This window comes from Anser cygnoides, chromosome 5, assembly GCF_040182565.1.
Source record: "Anser cygnoides isolate HZ-2024a breed goose chromosome 5, Taihu_goose_T2T_genome, whole genome shotgun sequence".
Lineage (NCBI taxonomy): Eukaryota > Metazoa > Chordata > Aves > Anseriformes > Anatidae > Anser > Anser cygnoides.
In genome coordinates this window covers 43,552,522-43,572,530 of record NC_089877.1, presented here as the reverse complement: position 1 = coordinate 43,572,530, position 20,009 = coordinate 43,552,522, and the positions used below count along the sequence as shown (strand labels likewise).

General features: G+C 41.8%; 1 protein-coding gene across 6 annotated transcripts; it reads right to left on the bottom strand.

The window, feature by feature from the left end:
• Positions 1-2,571: 2,571 nt before the first annotated feature.
• CIPC (CLOCK interacting pacemaker) lies at positions 2,572-15,392 on the bottom strand. 6 transcript variants are annotated; one of them, XM_048059782.2, is made up of 5 exons: positions 15,242-15,392; positions 11,887-12,061; positions 10,815-10,984; positions 6,072-6,957; positions 2,572-4,744 (listed from the first exon to the last, which is right to left on the bottom strand). In XM_048059782.2, exons 2-4 carry the CDS (start codon positions 11,957-11,959, stop codon positions 6,079-6,081), a joined length of 1,122 nt encoding a protein of 373 aa, XP_047915739.1. In that variant the 5' UTR covers positions 11,960-12,061; positions 15,242-15,392; the 3' UTR covers positions 2,572-4,744; positions 6,072-6,078. The 6 variants fall into 6 exon arrangements, with proteins under 6 accessions (XP_047915739.1, XP_047915738.1, XP_013041067.1 ...); XM_048059781.2 differs by adding an exon at positions 13,498-13,578 and having other exon boundaries at positions 2,572-6,957; positions 15,242-15,273; XM_013185613.3 differs by lacking the exon at positions 15,242-15,392 and adding exons at positions 13,498-13,578; positions 14,653-15,132 and having other exon boundaries at positions 2,572-6,957.
• Positions 15,393-20,009: the final 4,617 nt, after the last annotated feature.

Here is a 20,009-nt window from a genome sequence, read left to right as displayed (position 1 = left end):
AAAATTTAACAGGAGATATGCAAGAAGATCTCCAGACCATCAGTACTACTTCAGTGAATTTCAAACCACTAGGCAAGATTTCAGTGGTCTAAGGAGAGGGAAAAAACTAATAGAGCACCAGCTTTTCAGAGGGTATGAACATAGGCTGGGTAACAGGCAGAAAACAATGGAATAACCTCTGATTTTGGATTAATCAAGTACGTAAACAGAAAGCAAAAGTAATTGAAATTAAAGACTCTCAAAAGAAACAGAGTTGGTCAAAAAATCACTATCTTATTGTGATGAACTGGAATTTAAAATCGACTGAGGAAAAACATGAATATATTGATATTTCTGATGGATGTTCATCAGTTTGTCATATGACACTTAAACCAGAATTACACGAAATTAGCTGGATGTTGTGAAATGTATTACAACTGTAATTTCCTATTTGTATAGAGAGATCTGTCAAACATCTTCTGTTAAAGTGAAAACAATATGAAATTTGTTCTTGACTAACATTATTAAATATCGTCTTCAATAATTCGACCACAAATTACAGGTAACAATGAAGGTGGAAAAGTTCGGAAGTAGAGGTAAATAATGCATGAGACTGTTCTGCTTTCTGGCTGCTTGGAGTATGGAAGGAATATGGAAACGTAAGTGGAGGACAGGAATTCACTAACCTTAAGAACAACAGGTCCAGAGATGATTTAGACTTTGAGCCTGATGCCATGGCTGCTATAAAAATGAGACAGTAGCAGTACAGAAGGTTGACACGGTAGAACTCTTCTTACAGCCCTGTTTTGCTTTCAGTGCTTCATTTAAAAATGTATTTAAATAATTTTAAGGGATCCAAAGAAGACGGACACATGTGAACAACAGATTGAAAAGATTTGAGAGCTTAATCAGTTCCTTTAACAAAGAAAGCTGAGGAAAAGCTGAGGAATGACTTGTTCGGTTCATAAATGCCTACAGTGAACACAGCAATGTCACAGCACGTACTTGAGCTTAGCAGACAAAAGGTAGAAGATCTGACAGCTGGATACTGAAAGACAACACATTCAAGTTCAACATAAAAAGCACATTTTTAACAGTAAGTAATTACCTTTTGAACAATTTGGGTGGATCTTCATTGCTAGGCGCTTTCAAATCAAGGCTGGATGCTTCTTCTAAAAACACACGTTAGCTCAAATGAGAATTTGAAGAAGTCTTGGAAACTGTGCTCCACCAGAGAGAAGGCCAGAACTCCCGGTGTTTCCTTCTGCCTTCTGATTCAGATTACAGGAATTTACACTCAACAGTTAAAGTCATCTCATGGACTTACCCCAAAACACACAGATTTAAAGAGAAGTCTCGTGCACTTCCAACACTCTGGACCATATAATACAGTGGGGGGCCGTATGACTACATCATACCCAAAAGGCAGCAAGATACAGCTAGAGTGTAAACCTGTGCAGGCAGGGGCCCCTATTTCTGTCCCAGGAATCACGAGTAAGCAAGCAGTAACAGCAAGCTACAATCAGCCTAGTGGGTGCCAGAAATTTTGCATGCCAGGAGATTCCTCAGCCCAAGCCCGTGGAGACCTCTGCTCCTTTCAGACTGTGTGTGTGTTACAAGAAAAAGAAGATAGATACAGTGCACCAAAAGGAAGCAATTGACTTTTCTGGTCTGCGTGAAATAAAGGTGAACAGGCCTGACACCCTGCAGATAGACTCTGCAGTTTAAAGAAAAATCTATCTAGAAGAGACGGGAACATAATTCTGGTGAAACATTTTCTGCTTGAATTGCACCCGTACCCTTCAGGAATACAAGGGTTGAAAACACTGAGTTTGCATTCTCAGGGAATAAAAACACTTCGATTGATGTCACTCCTCCTTGGATGCAAAGCAACAAGGTCCAAGGTATTGCTCTGCCTGGTTCAAGTAAGAACTTTAACCAGAATCTCTTTACCTTACAACAGGACCTCAAGCCACAAGGCTGCTGGGCGTTCCAGGAACAACTGCCCAGTTCTCGCTGGAAGTTTGATCTTTGAACAAAGGAAAAAATAATGTAAGGATGGCCACATTTTGAAAAGTGTGTTTTATTGAAAAGTAGGTATACAGATTCAGCTGAAGAACATTTCTCCTTCAAGAGAGGGAGCAAAATTTCACTCAAGTAATTCTTTCAGCAGCCAAGATACCCACTCTCTCACTTCACAATTCAGAATTTCTGCATATCTGGCTGACAGGATTGCGATAGTGTAGGAGTTCACCCCGCACAGACGGTGAGCATTATGTACAGTCATCACATGGAGATAACAGTTAAGAGATTCAAAAATTCTTCCAGGTTTCTCATGACAGATCTATGGCAATGGTCACCCACCGCAATGTATTTTTAGTGTTCTGTACAGCCCACTTTTACCCATGCTCCTCCCAAAACCCCTTTAATTCATACATACTGTTAAAGCGCACATGACGCCCTTCGGAGAGGAATCATAGTATCACTTTTGTGATCTGCACTTTCCCACATGGGAAACATGCTCTTGTGGAACTATGTAAAGCATGCTTTGGAATTAAGGACTTTGCAGTTCAACAGCATTAGACTAACCCATAGGCTTGTCAAGTATATACTTTATTTTATTCATATTTCACAGTCTGTTTCTAAAAAGATTTAACAAAAAGGTCATGTTCTGTAACAGAGTTCTTAGGCTACTTTATTCAAAGATGGCAATGGAGACTTAAAGTACAGAAAATGTTTACATTCCAACTACAGCAGTAGAACTGCAAAAATACATAGCAAAAGTAATCAAAAATACCAACATTTATTAAAACTTAATAGAAAAACAGCAGTCTGTCTGAGCCATCAAGCTACCATGCATGCATGTCAGCAGCACCCGAAGCCCCAGCAGACCGTCTCACTGACTTTTTAGACTGGGACAGCTGTCTTCAGGCTAAGTTGTTAATGCAAAGTCTTACTCCTTCAAACACCAAAAATCTGTAAGTTCAGTGCTTACAGGTTTCCAATCAGAGGCTAATGTTTCTGCTCATCTCTACTGGACCAATTCCAGACCCTGTCCAGAATCAAGATCTATTCCGGTCCTAATACAGTCAACTAATTTTCTCAGAACAGCTCCAAGCTAACCTATTTTATTAAATTGCAGCCAAGAAAGGAAAGCTCTTACTGTTTAAAGCCTTACCAGGGCTTCCAAGAATAAAGGCAGCTATGAGAAATTGAATAGAAAGGTATTTCAGGATGGATTTATTATTACGGGCCTTCAACAACCTTTTTTATTACTGCAAATCTTGATGAAACATTTATCTAGGGACATCCTATGGGGCCCCAGATTTACATATAATAGTTCTAGAATAGATTTTTCTAGTTCAGCAAATACCGTAAGTCTGGCCTGGTGGCTAGTAGATTTCTAACCAGCTGCTGGAATTTATTCACAGACTTACTGAGATATATGCTAATATAAATTACACCAGCTGAAATGCCCATCATCTATAAGCACACGCTTCAGCCCACCCTCGGTGCTATTGGGAAAAGTGTACGTGTGGACTAAGTTTCCTCAGCTATGGTCTCCCTAAGTCAAAGGGCATCACCCTGCGAGGCCAGTTTTTCCCTTCCTTTTACTCCATCAGAGCAGTGGAAATAGGATGGAGAAGAGACTCAATATTAGGAAAGATTTCTTTACTGTGAGGGTGGTCAAACACTGGAATAGGCTTCCTAGGGAAGCCTGACTCCATCACCTTGTTTTGTAGAACAATCACTTCCTAAAAATATATACATTCTTAACTTCCTATTCCCCTCTATAATTGATGGGTCGAATAAGTATTTTACGAAAAATAGAAAAGATATCCTATGCACTTTCCCACACCTCACCTTTATGCTTATTACAGGTATCAGATGAATGGAACTACTCCCTCCTCTCCTCTCCTTCCTCTAAGCAGCTCAGGAGAAACAGTCTTATCTTCTAGGATTCTTTTGTGCACACGGCCCAAGGCACCATCACATCTATGCCCCCAAATGTCATTTAATGGGGATATCACACTTAGTTCCAGAAGAGCTGGATATGTCCTACTTTATTACTCTGTATTATGCTGCCTTCAGTGTTGCTGGAGTTCGGATATTGCTGTGCTGTGAGTTATGAGACATACTATTACACACAATCGTAGCAGTTATATTTAGACAAAAAACGTGATAGAACACAGCCTATGAAAATTTTTCTCTTAATAAATTCCCACGTACGGCACTAGCCTTCAGCAGGTGGGCAGGATACCAGAAAAGGCATTGCTATGAGTTTGTTACAGTTCAAGTAGGGCTCTAGGGTGAATCCTGCCACAAAATTTCTCTTTAAGCCTATAGGTAGTACAAGCTTGACTCACATTTCTCCTCTTCTTGAGGCGCGTACAGCATTTCTTTTCATCACTCTAAAAAGGGGGAAACCCCTTAGAGAGGGAAGCCTCTTACACTTTCTCTAATGCATGTATTTTAGGAAGACTACAAAAACATTCTTCACAGTCTTCTGCAATCTTGATTCTCAGAGGCATCAGAAAATGAAGAGGTCTAATCATAAATTAGCATGAGATCTGCTCTACTTTCAAGTTCTTCTTCTAAAAATCTGAAGCAGCTGATAGAAGTGATCAGAGCATCAAAATACCCAGTGACCTAGACAACAATTTTTTGAAAGCATTTTCAAGTGGAAATAAACACACCATAAACAATCCAGATTTCTTACCCTTCTTAGGAAAAGACATTCTTAGCTCTCTTACGCAGCCTGCCTCTGAAAAAAAAAAAAAACACAACTCCATACTGGAGGGACTGACATAGTTAAGTGCTTAGACAAGCTGAAATGAAATAAGCATCCATAGAACAGCTTTTGCAACGTGACTACTGTGGATGCCTACTAATAAGGCCTAACATCTTATGCACAGTGTAACTATATTTCAAGGCAAGCAGGCTAGGAATGATAAATTGATGTGGAAGAAAGTGGTTTTGGTGTTTGTTTTATTTCTTTAAGTTCAAACTCAAATAGGTCAAGTTTTTAGGAAGATTATCCAAGCTGACACCTCTTTTATAATAGATATATTCATCTGATTTCTCTCAATAAAGAGGAAGGGAAGGGAGATGGGAGAAGGACTTGTTACACCACAGGCCGTCGTCAAGCTCCTTTTCTTTTCACCTCTCTCCTTTTTTCATACTTAGCAATCTGATTTCACAGCAAAAAAGGAGTTTAGTCTTGTAAGTTAAAGATACACAGATAAAATGGTAAGCAACCAGTCTCCCTATCCTATGTTAACGCTGGTGAATGAGTATCTTCCTTATACCATATTTAAAACAGCCTCTGCAGTCTACCAAGAAAATCCAAAGCCACTTGCCTTGTGCACTTCTTAGCTATTAATGGGTAGTGCAAATAAACATGGCTTTAGAACAAACGCTTCCAACACAAGCCCTGCAATTTTCACTCATCTTCACAGACCAAAATCAAAAATATACTCATCAAAACAAGTCATTTCACTTATGTGCTAAGATACTCTTCACTTTGGTCAACGACTGCAACAAACACAGAATACTGCTGCAGCACAAGCAAACCTCCACTAGTTCAAATGTGTTATAACCCCAAAAGCAAGACACTGTCATGAAAAAAAAAAAAAAGACAGTGCCAGTCTAAACTTATCACCCCACAAACCTACGCTTCCTCTCCTCACACCAGCTCCCTTCATCTACTTGCAACTGCTGATGGCCCAATACTGGGGTCTGTTCTGCTGGTCCATTCTCAGAACTACCTGAAGATGGAAATAGGAAGAGGCATGCTAGCAGAATACTGCAACTGGCTGTCTTCTCACAGCAAGAACAAGAACATGCCAGCAGAGCACATCCAAGCTTCTCAAGTCCAAGTAACTACAGAGTTAGCATGGAGTTCAAGGGCACGCTGAAGTATTAAGTACCCATCCTGTCAAGATCCCACGGTGCTATTCCAGTCCCACAACTGGCTCTGAAGACAAGTTGTTAATGGCATGCCACTTTGCAAGTCTTGGACTCGGAGAATGCTCAAGCAAAAGCCTGAGACAGGAAATAGGAGGCACAAAAATAACTTAACAGCTATGTACCTTTTTACTACATGCTTGGATAAGCGGAGTCTTCGAGGTTGCTATTAGCTTTCTCTGATCCTGTTAGAGATGCTTCTAGCTCTGCCCATGACTGTGGAGCATTGTTCTTTATTGCCTCTATGAAAAGCTGTGTTTGGTGCTTCAGCCTGTCCAGCTCAGCCTGAGTCACCTGGTTCTGATGAATGAGCTCCTTGGTTTTTAAAGTGATCTCCAGCAATCCTGACCTGCGCAGCACGACGAGCGTGTTCTGAAAACGTCTGCACTTGCTTTGCTGTTGCAACAGCAGCTCAGGGGTAGTGCAAGTCTCTTCTGGTATCAACGGGGGACTCCACACTGCAGATTGCATTGGCGTCTGTGCTGCACTCTCATTCTCATGAGGGGCACACTTTGCTGCCTGCAGAGTTCCGAAAGGCAAAAGGGGAGCCAGACCTGGGAGTTTCTGAGCATCAGCAGAAACACGATGGAAACCAGAAAGAGCTGACGCTTTCCCACTTGTCACCAAAGTTGAAGGATTCTGCTGATTAGAATCCTGAGGGGTCTTAAAGCTAACTGGTAGGTGGGCAAAAGGACTGGTAGGCAAACCTGTGCTCCTTGATACAGGGGAAGTCTCCGTCTTGGGTGCTTCTGTGCAGAGTCGTTTATGGCAACTGGTTTCCTGACGATCCTCTAGATCAAAGGAGTGATCTCTCTTGCAAGGCTGTGGTGCTATTTTGGGATAAGAGTTCAGGATGGGCAGGTAGTTAGTGGAGTCATTTCTCTTTTTCCCAGCAGGGTGAGGGTTAATGGGAGGTGGGATTGATGGGTGAAGAAACACTAGCTGTGGCTGAGCTGGAATCACTTCAAAGGATGGCTGGACCGTCCAAGACTGGAGCTGGGAAGAACTGCCCTGAGAAGCATAAATGGGGACAAACAGAATTCTTACAACAATGCTGTAGAAAAGGACCAAAAATCCTTAAGCGAAACAGATGGACTGTGCCATTTCTTCATAATACTTGATATATACTATTCACTATAACACATTGTGAGCAACCTTCCTTCAAAATCATCCTCCTCTGCCAACAGAACATAACACTAGAATAGAAGCTGTAATATTTAAAAACAATTCAATCTGAATTTATACATTCTTATTTAGGAAAGTTATTTAGGAAAGCATTACAGTGCATGCCTTTATTGTAAAATGCTAGTGTAAAATTATTACTGACTTGAGGCTAAATAAGAAGGGTACAGAAAACCTGAAATATAATTAAGCATCGCAGTTATGAAATATTCTAAAATAGGCAAAGACTGCTCAGATATTTGAGGAACAATTTAGACACCCTCTTTGTCGAAATGCAGCAACTATAATCCTGTCATTTCTATTCTTATAGCAGGCTTTTGAAATGGTTATTTAACATAGACGACAGCTGTTCAGTAAGTCTTCCAATCTTAAGTACAATACATGGTTTCAATAAATTTAAAACCATGAATTTGGGGAAAAAATGCTGAATATCAATCAATTCAAGGAAAACTGTCTGTTTTAAGCCCCAAGCAGTTGAATTCCACACCTTTGGTGAAATGGTGCGCACTGAAGCCTTAAAACCATTATATTTCAGGAAAGATGTTCAAGTTTTTATTCCCTCCCACAAGTCATATTCTTCAGTGCAGGGGGGGAATACATCAATTTTACAAGACATTACTACCTCTTCCTTCTCAAATACACTACTAGGGATCTTTATGAGATCTCCTGGCCAGAAAGTATGCCTGCTTTTCTGTAAACACATCAAATGGTCTAGTAAGAGATCTTATTTCTGGGAAGAAAAAAAAAAAAACAACCACCACCACCTTACTTCCCATATATTTAAGTCATCACCATTACACGTACACTAATACAATATACTGTCAAGCTGCTCTTCCAATTCCTAAAGCTTACAACTTGGAATGTTACTGGCAGGCCTGCCAAGGGCACAGTTTTTAGCTAGCACTAAGACATCCTATTATTTTTGGAACTGACTCATCTGAAATCCATCTCCTTTACATCAGTCTCATAACGTTTAAACTGGCAAATGATAATGTGTTTTGCTAAAGTCCACTCCCCTCAGCAGAGGACTTTTAATTCATCAAAAGCAGGTACCATCCACTGATTTGGACACTAAAGCTCAGAGATGAGATTTGTTTACCAACTGTGACACAGAATCCTTTTCATTCAGTAGGTGAGATGTTTACGTAACATGGGTACAGAACAACTACCTCTAAAAGTTAACATTATGTCCTTATTTCACAGAAGAAAGAACACATTCAAAAGCAAGGTATCTGGAAATATGAGTGGTGAAGTGTATATAAAAGACCATGAGGAGTGGTGGCTGAGGGAACTGGGGCTGTTTAGTCTGGGGAAGGGGAGACTCAGGGGAGATCTTACTGCTCTCTACAACCACCTGGAAGGAAGGTGTGGGGAGCTGGGGGTCGGCCTCTTCTCACAGGTAACTAGTGATAGGACTAGAGGGAATGGCCTCAAGTCACACCAGGGGAGGTTCAGGTTGGAAATTAGTAGATATTTCTTCTCAGGAAGAGCAGACAGGCATTGGAACGGGTTGCCCATGGAGGTGGTGGAGTCACCGCCCCTGGGGGTGTTCAAGGAGAGGTTGGACCTGGTGCTTGGGGACATGGTTTAGTGGGTGACATTAGTAGTAGGGGGATGGTTGGACCAGATGATCTTGGAGGTCTTTTCTGACCTTAATGATTGTATTATTCTATGATTCTAACACCAGGCAGAAGATGCAGTCTTAGGAAGCAAGGCTTTGGGGTCAGAAGTTGTCATTTACTGTACATTTGTACAATACCTAGCACACCAGAGACCCAAATTCATTGAGGCCAAGGGAACTGTGGTAACTGTTCATCTTGCTCGTTTTTTTCTTAGCTCCGCTATTCCCTTTCTTGTCCTTTCCACTTCTATTAAGTTCTGCTCTTGTTCTCCTACACAAAATCTAACTTTCATTAGAGGAGACATTTATTTTTACTAATTCTGCAGTTGTGGTTTTTTTTTGTTTGTTTCTTTTAAAAGAAGGCTAATGTCCTGCAAATATCAGCACCACTCATCTAGAAAGCTTTCCTGCTTATTAAGGACTTTGACCAGACTTACAGAAACCTTGCCACAGCAGTACTGTGTTTCAGAGAATTAAGCCCTGCCTGATTTTTTGTAACGCTGTTAGCTGTTTACACTCTGAAACCAGGACAGCAGGTAAACATCACCATGCAGGATCAGAGCGGATCTAGACAGGAGGATGATTCTGACTGAAAGTGGAACAAATAAACTGCAGTAACTGGGGATGCTGTGTTATTTTGGTCCAGTGAGCCCAACTGAGCACTGTGTTGAAAAGATCATCTTACTAGGATGACCAGCATCACTACCTGAGGTAACTAGGCCTAGTGGAAAGAGCTAGAAAGATGCTTCATCATTCTCACCTCGACTTGTTGCTTTTGTTTATTGAAATAAACATTTTTCAATGTAACATGATTGTCCTTAGATTTGAACGTTACTATGCACTGCTGAAAAGAACCGAGTCTGTTAATTTTATCTACCTTTTCCTCCCCGCTTTTCCCATTTGCTCCACTACCAACTTTTATGTTATATGTATTATTTAGCTACTTCTCCCAGCTGTTTGTGACATGAGCAAGATTTTAACATGAAACTACCACTACAATCACAGTTTAATTTTTGAGCCCCAGGCCAGCAGCCTTTGGTGAAGCTTGCCTCTTTCCTACTACGTGAAAACTTCAGCATTTGTTTAGACAGTACTTTGTCCACACATCTAGGAACATGACTATAAAACGAAATTGCTTCTTGTTAAGCTAAAGCACAATGCTCAGATCAGAATTAACTCCTCCACAAATGCATAACCTGCCAAACACTAACAGAAACCCATCTCTGTGCTAGCACTGACACAGCATCCAAGTAGAACAGGTTTTGCTTGTTTTCAGAACAGATTCCATAGAAAAAGAATCAGGATCTATACCTTCCCCCCTTGTCACTGTATTCTCAGAAGTATTCTAATCATAAAAAAGGCTGTAGAACTTTTCTTCTGCTAAGAAAGCATGAGTAGAAGCAAGAAGTCTAGTAGTATGGCAATACTTTGAACTTTTAGCTCTTGCACCTTCTGTTACAATGCAGAACATTTCAATGTCTCACATAAGTGTTGGAGGAAAAACACATAACGTGATATTGGAAGATATCAACAGAGAATATAATTGTTGCAGTGAGAGCCATCACATGTAATCAAGAGAAACAACTGTTGAAGTAAACGTACCACAGCTAACTTTAGGTACAGGTTTAATTTGTTCATTTATAACATTCTGGATTAGGGTTTCACATCACCTATAAAGCACCCTTAGGACCTAAGAACTTGCAAGCAAAAGCAGTCGTCCTACTTTACTGTCTAAATTGAATGAAAAAGAAATCATCAAATTCCAAAAAGAAAAACACTTTTTTTTGTTCGATCTTTGGTGCTATTTACACAACATTCATGAAGATCTATTTTTTGCAGATTCATTTGAGACAAAGAGCAAATGTAGCAGAGCCTCTAATATGTCACATTTTCCCTTTCTTAGTGATTTCAGCTGCCCCTCAAAAGAACAGGCTGTCACTAACAAAACTTTTCAGGCTGCTCTTTGCTTTCCAGACTGTAACTTCCTACAAATCTTTTTTGAAAGGAAAATAGTTTAAAAAAATAGAAACTCGCAATATTTTCCAATATATTATTCCTTCCTTACCTGCTTAACAAGAACATTTTTCATCACGACCATAGGAGAAAGTGCAGGAAAGGAGTTGCTTGCGGTCACCGGGCATGGCCAAGGCCCATCCTCTGCGTTCCAACACAACGCGTTCAGCACGTCCTCCGAGTCAGTCTGCTCCATAGCACTCAGGCACTCCGAACTTCCATCTGCCAGAGGTGGAATTCAGCTGTCAGTTGTTTCACATACAGCACACTTGCTACCTCCTTTCTGTTCTATGACTCTGTTTCCTTTCAACCAAGCCACCAATGAGTAAAAAAGTTTGATTCTGGAATACCAATAAAATTAGAACTGTTGTGACAGCTGTTGAATGGCCTTTATTAATAGGCTTCATATTTCAGGACAGTTCTCATGCAGGTATTGTCTCCCACAAGAAAACGATTACTTTTTGTTCTTTTGTGTTTAGTCTCCAAGGAACTACACACTATTATGGAGACAGCTCCAAAGTTTGGTGCAGGAAAGAACTACAAGCTCCAGCACTGCCACAGCTGCAGTCTGTGCTGCAGTCATTGTGTGTCTTGACATCTATCTACAAATCCAGTAACACAGGTCTCTCTCATTAAAGTTAAAGCATTAGATTAAGCATTTTTAACATTTAAAGCCAATCTTTGCACAGTTTTGTGGATTATTAAAACATAACACCATTTACATTTTACTGATGTTATAAAAGTCACTCTTTTATTAGGCTCCACTGACAATCTAGCCAAATTGTAAGAGATACTAGATGGCATAATCCAATAGTTCACTGATCACTGGCAAAGAACAAAAATTAATCTTTCCATTCCTACTTCTAGATTCTGAAGTCTAAGATTCTTCCATTCATTTCTTTATTAGGCACATTTTAAATTCCCATGCCTTTAAATGTATAGAACGAACATGAAGCTCCACTCCAAAAAAGGATTGACGGTAGGATGATTTTTCAACCTTAGATACAAAGACCCTAACATGTAACCAGAGACAAACCATAAGAGGTTAGAATTAGATTTGTGTAACAACACCAACAAACACAAAGTCTGAGAAAAAAAAAAAGTAATGTAGTCTTTTTCTAAACCTGAGTATCCAGAGTCCTTGTCAGATTCAGTTGCCGCCATGCTGAAGTGATGGTTCAAGCTCTTCATTGCCATCAGTTTGCCCAATAGCTTCTTGAGGGTCTCAGTACGCAACTATTTTGTCTCCATGCTTCCACAGTGCTGGAGGCACTTTTCAACACCTTTTCCATTGAGGAACTACAAAAACAGTTAAAACAAAACAGAGACTTCCTCTGAATCTAATGAAAATTCCAACACTATAAGTCAACAAAGGCGGCTACATATGTCCTTAGAGAAATCTGGTTATCTAAGGTGTGAGGCATTTGTTAAGCAATCTGTAGAATGCAACAGAATTCCCAGCTTCACATTCGCTACGTTTATCACACAGTAAGTCTAGCAAAGACCTCCCAGTAAAACCAGTTTATGCCCTGCAAAATACTCTAAACCATGCATGTTTAACAACACATTACAGAACAGAAAAGATAGGCAGTAATTTTTTGCTTCAACTAACATGTTACTTAGTAGAGCTTTCGGGACTCAAGTCTTCCCTCTGCCTCAGACTGATATTTAAAGTTTCAAGAAAGATCCCACAACCCCATCTTTCAGTCCCCTGCACCAACTGCAAGGGAACAATATCACAGTAGACGTGGCTTTTGGGTCCTTTAGCATAGATTAAAATGATGCCGAAAAGCCTAAGGCGTAGGAAGAATGAAATTAACTGCAGCAGAAATACAGTATGGATTTTTTTTTATTTGTTTTTTAAAACACATTATTGCTGTGAGCACCATCAATGAATTGAAAGAATTTTAGAAGAACTACAGACATGGATGCAGTGGAAGGGGCAGAATGAACCTGTGTCATTCATCTCCTTCCTTCAGCAGCTGAGCAAGTCAAGCATAGAGCACAGGTCAGCCAGTTTTACTGAACTACGTGAAGTAGAATTGTTTCATACTTAAAATTACTGACTAAAATACATGGCAGATTCATCTGAAAAGCACACTGCTGAAGTTATTTCTAACTCTGTTACGATTTCTGACAGACAAGGCAATAATCCATTACTGTGCACATCAAGTTAAGAAATAGGAATGTAATTTCTTGAACTGCCAAAAGTGCAATGCGCAATTCTAGATTGCTCTGAAGTTCAGCACCATGGGTAACCAAGATAAAATAGAAGATACATTGTATATGGTTGTTATCTGTAATTAAATCAAGACTCTCTGAGTGAAGTGGCATAGTTGTGCATCTCTTTTCACACTGCCAGTAAATTAAGTGGGGACTTTCAGAACAGAAGCATCTCAAATGAGTCAAAGAATGAGATGTAGATAGAAAACTAACATATTAGAGCCACTTCTCCACCCATAAAGGCAAAACAAGCTAAGAGATAGTCATAAACATTTTTCAAGAATTAAAGTTGTTCAGTCCACACCTATCTTACAAACAGCTACCCCAGGCACCAAATCCCCAAACAAGTCAGCTGTGCTGGGTGAAGCCCATAGAACAAAGTGCTGAACCTCCAAAGCTGTGGTTTTGTTATTACAGTCTGTTTCACTCTCAGAGTGAGGTAAGTCTTGTGATCAGAGAACATGCTGGGGATGAAGAAATCCATACTGCTAAAGGTGCAACACATACTATACCTGCAATCACTCCTGGTGGAGTCTCGGCCTTAGAAATGCCTCCTCACACCCTTTCAAAACAAGAACTCTGGAAGGCTGAAACTAAAACCAACAAAACCCAGAAAAATGTAGACCTTCTATACCACATACTCATCACAACGTTCAGCTGCTTCCTAAAGGTAGGCGGGCTTGCTAAGTCTAAAAGTTCCTGCTTCTCTTATAAAATAAAGATGAGACTGGCTAACAGAAAAGCAACAGGATTAAATGCAGAAATTGTCTAATAGTATCTGTATAAATTATGTTTCTGTGAAGCAACCCTTTCAAGTTGTATCTCATGTTAGAGCTGTATATTTAAACCACAAAGACAGGAACTCAGGAGACCACATAATAGTCAGATCGGCAGCCCATTAACAGCAGCATCCAGTGATAGTTACATCAAATGACGCTGCAGCAGATACATTGTGGAACAAACTACGTCGAAACGCAAATTTCATCTTAAATCCTGACAGCTGGTTGTTAGAGTTGTGCTCTAAGTTCTTGAGCCTGGGCACCTCCAGTGATGAACTCTGTACATTAGATAACTGTGGTGAGATGCTAGCGTGACCACCTACAAAACTACAAGCAAGACAGAAAAATGCTCAACAGAACAGAACTTCTTCAGTAGCCTTCTGCCTCATTTTTCTGTCTTCAGTCACACCTGCTGACCTGCTAACAGATAGAGGACAGACATAACTACATAAAATCAACCTAGATACTGTCCCTCCTTTGGGATCCTTAACAGAATCTTCTAATAAAGTCTTGTCAAGGGATTCTGATCAGGAAACCCAGTAAGAAAAGCATGTAATTATATCATAGAGAAAAAATGCTGGCACTTCAAGATAAATATCAATATATATGTCTTAATCAGTTTGAATTCTAACCGGGTTAAAAGTTACAAAATATAAATCCTGCTTCACTGTGTCTTTCACTAACAGAACAGCTCAGCTGAATGCTCATGGCACAAACAAGTTTAAATGGAAGATGAGGGTTCAGTCCTGGTCCACGCTTCTATTGCTTACCCCTCTCCAAAACAAAAATATTTCTCTTAAGGAAGCGATATGTATGGATGTTAATCTCCAAAAATCAGAACTGGACACAGAACGAGGGCCAGATGTGAGTTTAATGCGAACACCTCACCTGTTAGCCTCACATCACAGGGTCATTGAGCATCCCGAGCTGGAAGGGACCACAAGGCTCATCGAGTCCAACCCCTGGGTCCACACGGGACCACCCAAACATCAGGCCCTACGTCTGGAGTTCAAGAAGCGTTTGGCCGATGCTCTGAACACGCCCGGTGCCGTGACCACTGCCCTGGGAGCCTGTCCCAGTGCCCGACCCCCCGGTGCAGAACCTTTACCTAGCACCCAGCCTGACCCTGCCCTGACCCAGCTCCACGCCGCTCCCTCGGGACCCGTCACGGGAAGGTCTGGGAAGGGCTGGCACCTCTTTTTCTCTTCCCTTCAGAAAACAACAAACCGAGCACAACCCACAGCGAAGCGGGCACTGGGACCCCCCGGAGGCTCTCCCTTCCTCCCTCCCTCCGCAGCTGCGACAGCCTCACGGCGGGCCCGGCGAGGCCCCGCGCAGCCAGCCCGAACGAGCCTCCCTTGGGGCCCTCCATCGCCCCCAGCCCCCTGCGGCAGCCCCTCGGGGCCCTCCAGCACCCCCGAGCCCCGCGGCTGCCCCCCGCCGCCTCCGGGCCGGGCCGGGCCGCGCCGCCCCTCACCTGCCCGCGGGCCGCCTCAGCGCCGCCCGCTCCACGCATGCGCGGCGCCGCCACCATGGCGCTGCGACCTCCCCGGCTGCGCCCAGCGCCCGCCCCGCGGCGCGCACGCGCAGCTCCGCTGCCTGCCCTCCTCTAAGGGGGGCGGGGCGGTGTAATGGCGGTGTCGCCACCTGAGGGGAGAAGGCGGGAGGGCGTTCAGGGGTTGCGGCCACAGGCCATGGAGCGCTGTGAGGGAGGGGTGTGCAGCTGTAGGTGCACAAACGGCTGTCAGGTCTGTCAGGAAGAAGGGCTAGCCCGAGGTGTCGATTTGAAAGCCCTTTGGGGAGCCGCCTCGCCGTCAGGGAGGTGGCAGGAAAGAGGGTTGTCGCTGGAAAAGCGGGGGTGCATCCAGCTGGCCGTGTGCCCTCGGCCCAGCGGGTGTGTGGGGGCTTGGAAATGTGTGCTGCCAGGCCTGGGCTCCTGAGGGGTCCAGGCAGGTGAGCAGGGCCAGGAATTTGGGATGCTGCTGGAGTTCACAAGTGCTGTGCAAAAAGTACAGTTCAACGCCCTCACAGGAGTCCAGGCTGCTCTAGAGGCTGTCATACCCCAGGAGTGAGAGGGCAGCAAAAGCCACGCGCTAACAGCCACCTACAAAGTGAGGGAGGCAGCATCAAAGGTCCAAAGACTTTAAGCTTGTCATCTCAAAGAGGGAAAAGAGCAAATGGAGGAGCTGTCATGAGCAGATGAGGAGCAAAAGATACCCTTATTCTTCTACACGGTAAATACAAGGTAGTGAAAGGAGTGTGTAGATTTGCTTTCCATGAACTACAGAGAACCAAGGGCAAATAAGTAGGTGGAAGTGGATCTTTTGGATCAATGAATACAGCAAGAATGGCTATTCTTATTCTGAGAACTCCATAAACACTGCCAGCACCTAAAAGTCTGTCAGAATATTTTGCATTTGGAGATGATAAGCAATTTCATGACAGAAAACAGAAAGGGGGTGTGTAGAAGGGCTGAGCAGCGACAATGACGTCCCTTGAATAGAATCATAGAATATCCCAAGTTGGAAGGGACCCACAAGGATCATCTAGTCCAACTCCTGGCACCACACAGGTCTGCCCAAAAATTCAGACCACATGACTAAGAGTACAGTTCAAACGCTTCTTAAACTCTGACAGCCTTGGTGCCGTGACTGTATCCCTGAGGAGCCTGTTCCAGTGTGCGACAGCCCTCTTGGTGAAGAACCTTTTGATATCCAGACTGAACCTCCCCTGTCACAGCTTTACACCGTTCCTGTGGGCCCTATCGCTCGTCACTAAAGAGATTAGATCAGTGCCTGCCCCTCCACTCCCCCTCGTGAAGAAGCTGTAGGCTGCGATGAGGTCTCCCCTCAGCCGCCTCTTCTCCAGGCTGAACAGGCCAAGTGACGTCAGCCATTCCTCATGTGTCTTCCCCTCTAGGCCCTTCACCGTCTTAGTAGCCCTCCTCTGGACACTCTCCAACAGTTTTACATCCTTTTTGTACTGTGGTGCCCAGAACTGCACACAGTACTCGAGGTGAGGCCGCACCAGCGCAGAGTAGAGCGGAACAATCCCTTCCCTCGACCGACTAGCAATGCTGTGCTTGATGCACCCCAGGATACGGCTGGCCCTCCTGGCTGCCAGGGCACACCAGTGGAATAAGCAGGTGGAAGTGGATCTTCTGTATCAATGATACAGCAAGAATGACTATTCTTGTTCTAAGAACTCCATAAACACTGCTAGCACCCAGAAGTCTGTCGGAATATTTTGCATTTGGAGATGAAAAGCAATTTCATGAGAGAAAACTGAAAAGGGGTGTGTAGAAGGACTGAGCAATGACAATGATTTCCCTGAATAGCAATATAAGAAAGAAATACTTTGATTGTTATGATGGTCTTGTTAAAAAACTGAATCATGCTTCTTTAAAAGATCAACATGATCTAATAATTCCTGATTGGAAAAGAAAAGGACCTTTAATCTCAGCACAGTCTCGCAAAAAATGTGGCACATACAAATCAAACAAAAATGCCTGGGACAATGTGAAATGACATTGCCATTTTGAAAAAGTGACAGAATGGGTTCTAGTCCTACTAATTCAAAGTGCTGTGAGAGAATGGTAGTTACACATACTTCTAGAATGAGTTTTTAAGTATACCAGAGCTGGCTCTGCGTACATCTGAACGGTACTGTGAGATGTATGATATCCAGGCAGCGGATTGGGATCCCTTACAGTTTCGGATGTTTGGGTTCTGAGGAAAAGCACGTTAAGAATGCTGTTGCATCATGGTGTTTGCTCAAGCATGGTCCTGATTGCCATATCCCCAGAAACAACCCTCACTAATGTCCACAGAGACCAGATTTCTCAGAATATGGAGTGCCTGTGGGTGCTCACTGAAAACAGCTCATCAGAGAGCAACCTGTATATGGGAGACAAGCTGCCCGTCAGTTCAGGTGATTGAGAACAGACCTCAGCTGTGTGAAACCAGGCCTTCATCCAAGAGACAACAGGTAGGAGAACTGAACTACTGTCTTCTTCATAGAGAATTTTTCTCAAGGTAGTCAAGGTAAACCTCTGTTTTAAATAAGTTAAATCTTATCACCTGAATTCTCCCTGAATTCAGTTGAATTAAACCTTAGGTTTATATTGAGCGCTATCGCCTGAATTCTTCCTGCTCTAAAACATGACTTTTTTTGGTTTTAATAATATATGTAATTTTTCCTTTTCTTCATTTGATTCTTCATTGGTACAAAGTCTCATTTACTGTGTGCTTTCAGTGATCACTGTCAGTTACAACAGGATGTTTTCCTTTTTTCATATGCTGCACTGTGGTTTGTTTGTTTATCCTAAAGGTGAGCATTTTGGCAAATGAATGTTAACTTTTCATTCACTTCATTGTTTATTTTGGTAATGCAACAGGAAAAGAGTGAAAAGAACATGGGTAAAGTATGACCGCATGTTTACTCAGTTTAGGTGTTTCAACATTTTAATTTTTTAAAAGAGGTGTTAAATCTCTTCTTCCAGGAAAAGATGTAGAAATAATCTTTGATGACTTAAGAGGGACAAAAGCGAGTATTTATCCAATGAAGCAGTCAAATAATAGGTCTTAAGTGTTAACTGAATAATTAAAGATGATGATGCATGGACTTCATATACATGCTTATGGAACAAAGAATCTTTTGTCCTAACTCAGCAGCAGAAAGAAATTTTTGGCACACAGTGGAAGTAAAGCATAACCAGGTCAGAAGAACATGGTTTCAAAATGCGTTGTCTGAAATGGAGAGGTTAGGTGTTTGTTTGAAAACAACAAGTACTCAGTCTATTTTCTTTATACCTTCACTGATTTCTTTTGCTGTCACTAACAAAATACATTTCAGTAGATACTGCATTGAATTAGCCTGCAAATAAATAGCTTTATACATCTCACTTCATTGAACCAAAGTCCAACTTCTGTATTTGATACAGATACCTTGGTTCCTTTTATTTTTCATTTTTGTCATGTTAATACATTAATAGGAGAATATCGTTCTAATGATGCCTTTAAGTTTTTGTCAGTCTTAACCAAAGAATGAATAGATACGGATACAAGTATTTACTTTACATTTCAGCAGAGGGGCGCTAGATCTCAAACGCGTTTCCTTTCAGATTTGTGTTAGCTGGGTTGCTGTACATTGAAACAATAAAATCTGTTTAAAAAGACATCCCACATACATTTTTTTAATAATTAATATCTTATTTAATACATATTAAAGCATGAAAGATATTTTGTGATCACCTACTCTGACCTAAAGTTTTCACAGGTCATAGAGTTTCACCCAGCTTTCATGTAACAAAATTTTTCTCTAGAGAAGTATTTCAGCATTGACTTGTTTTTCTTCTACATTTCAAGTTTATCTAGCAATGCTTCCTTTTCAAAATACACATCTTTCAGATTAAGGTATCCGTCTGCAACTACATCTTTACCATAAATGTCTCCAAATTAAGAGAAAGCAGAATCAAAGTTATTTAACAACAACGGATGAATAGCAAAGATGGCATACCACATGTAAAACAAGCATCTTCAATGCTCTTGACTCTCTTCTTTATTGCATTATGTTGGAGGACAACAAAGATAGCTTTAATACCACCTTTGCAACTCCTAGGCTCTTAGGGCAAATAAGAATTTGGGGCAAATATGTAAACGAGCAGCCCCAGGGGCTGCATTTAACTTGTGCAGCATCAGACTTCAGCAGTCCAGAGTACTTTGGAGGGCAGCATGCTCTCTAATAGCCTCCAGCAGACGCTTCCTCTTTTCTGGGTCTCCAGTACAGTCTCCAGTGTGGGGAAGGCTGCAAGGTGTGGAAAGGTGGCTGTATTTAATTTAACTGGTGCAATGCAGTCAGGGAGATCTCCTCATGATATTGTTATATTCTGATGAGGGAACATACAGGATTTACAGTGTTGTCATGTAAGAGATACTGTTTACTCCAGAGTGGGATAGTTGGCACGTTTTGCTGGAGATCAAGATATTTGGGTTTGGGTTTTAAGTGCTGGTGGTTGCTTTGGGTTGTTTGTGTGTGTGTGTGTGTGTCACAAATAATGAGTCTGCTAAGGTCATCTTTACTGGCTGTTTAATATGGACTGTAACTTGTCCAATGTCTTCATTTTTCTAGTTGCATCTTAATTTTGTGAACCTGAGAATGGTGCAAAGTACCTTCGCGTTCTCTGTGGCTTTCTGCATTCTTGCATTATTTCTAATAACCACTGGGTGTCGCATGTCTCTTTGGAT

Bases quoted from the DNA above. Each gene is read 5' to 3' on its own strand.
- CIPC (XM_048059779.2), bottom strand. From the start codon at position 11,959: ATGGCAATGAAGAGCTTGAACCATCACTTCAGCATGGCGGCAACTGAA. The intron at 10,985-11,886 runs GTTTAGAAAAAG...CACCTCTGGCAG, and splicing joins CAAGGACTCTGGATACTCAG to ATGGAAGTTCGGAGTGCCTG. The intron at 6,958-10,814 runs GTAAGGAAGGAA...TATGCTTCTCAG, and splicing joins AAAATGTTCTTGTTAAGCAG to GGCAGTTCTTCCCAGCTCCA.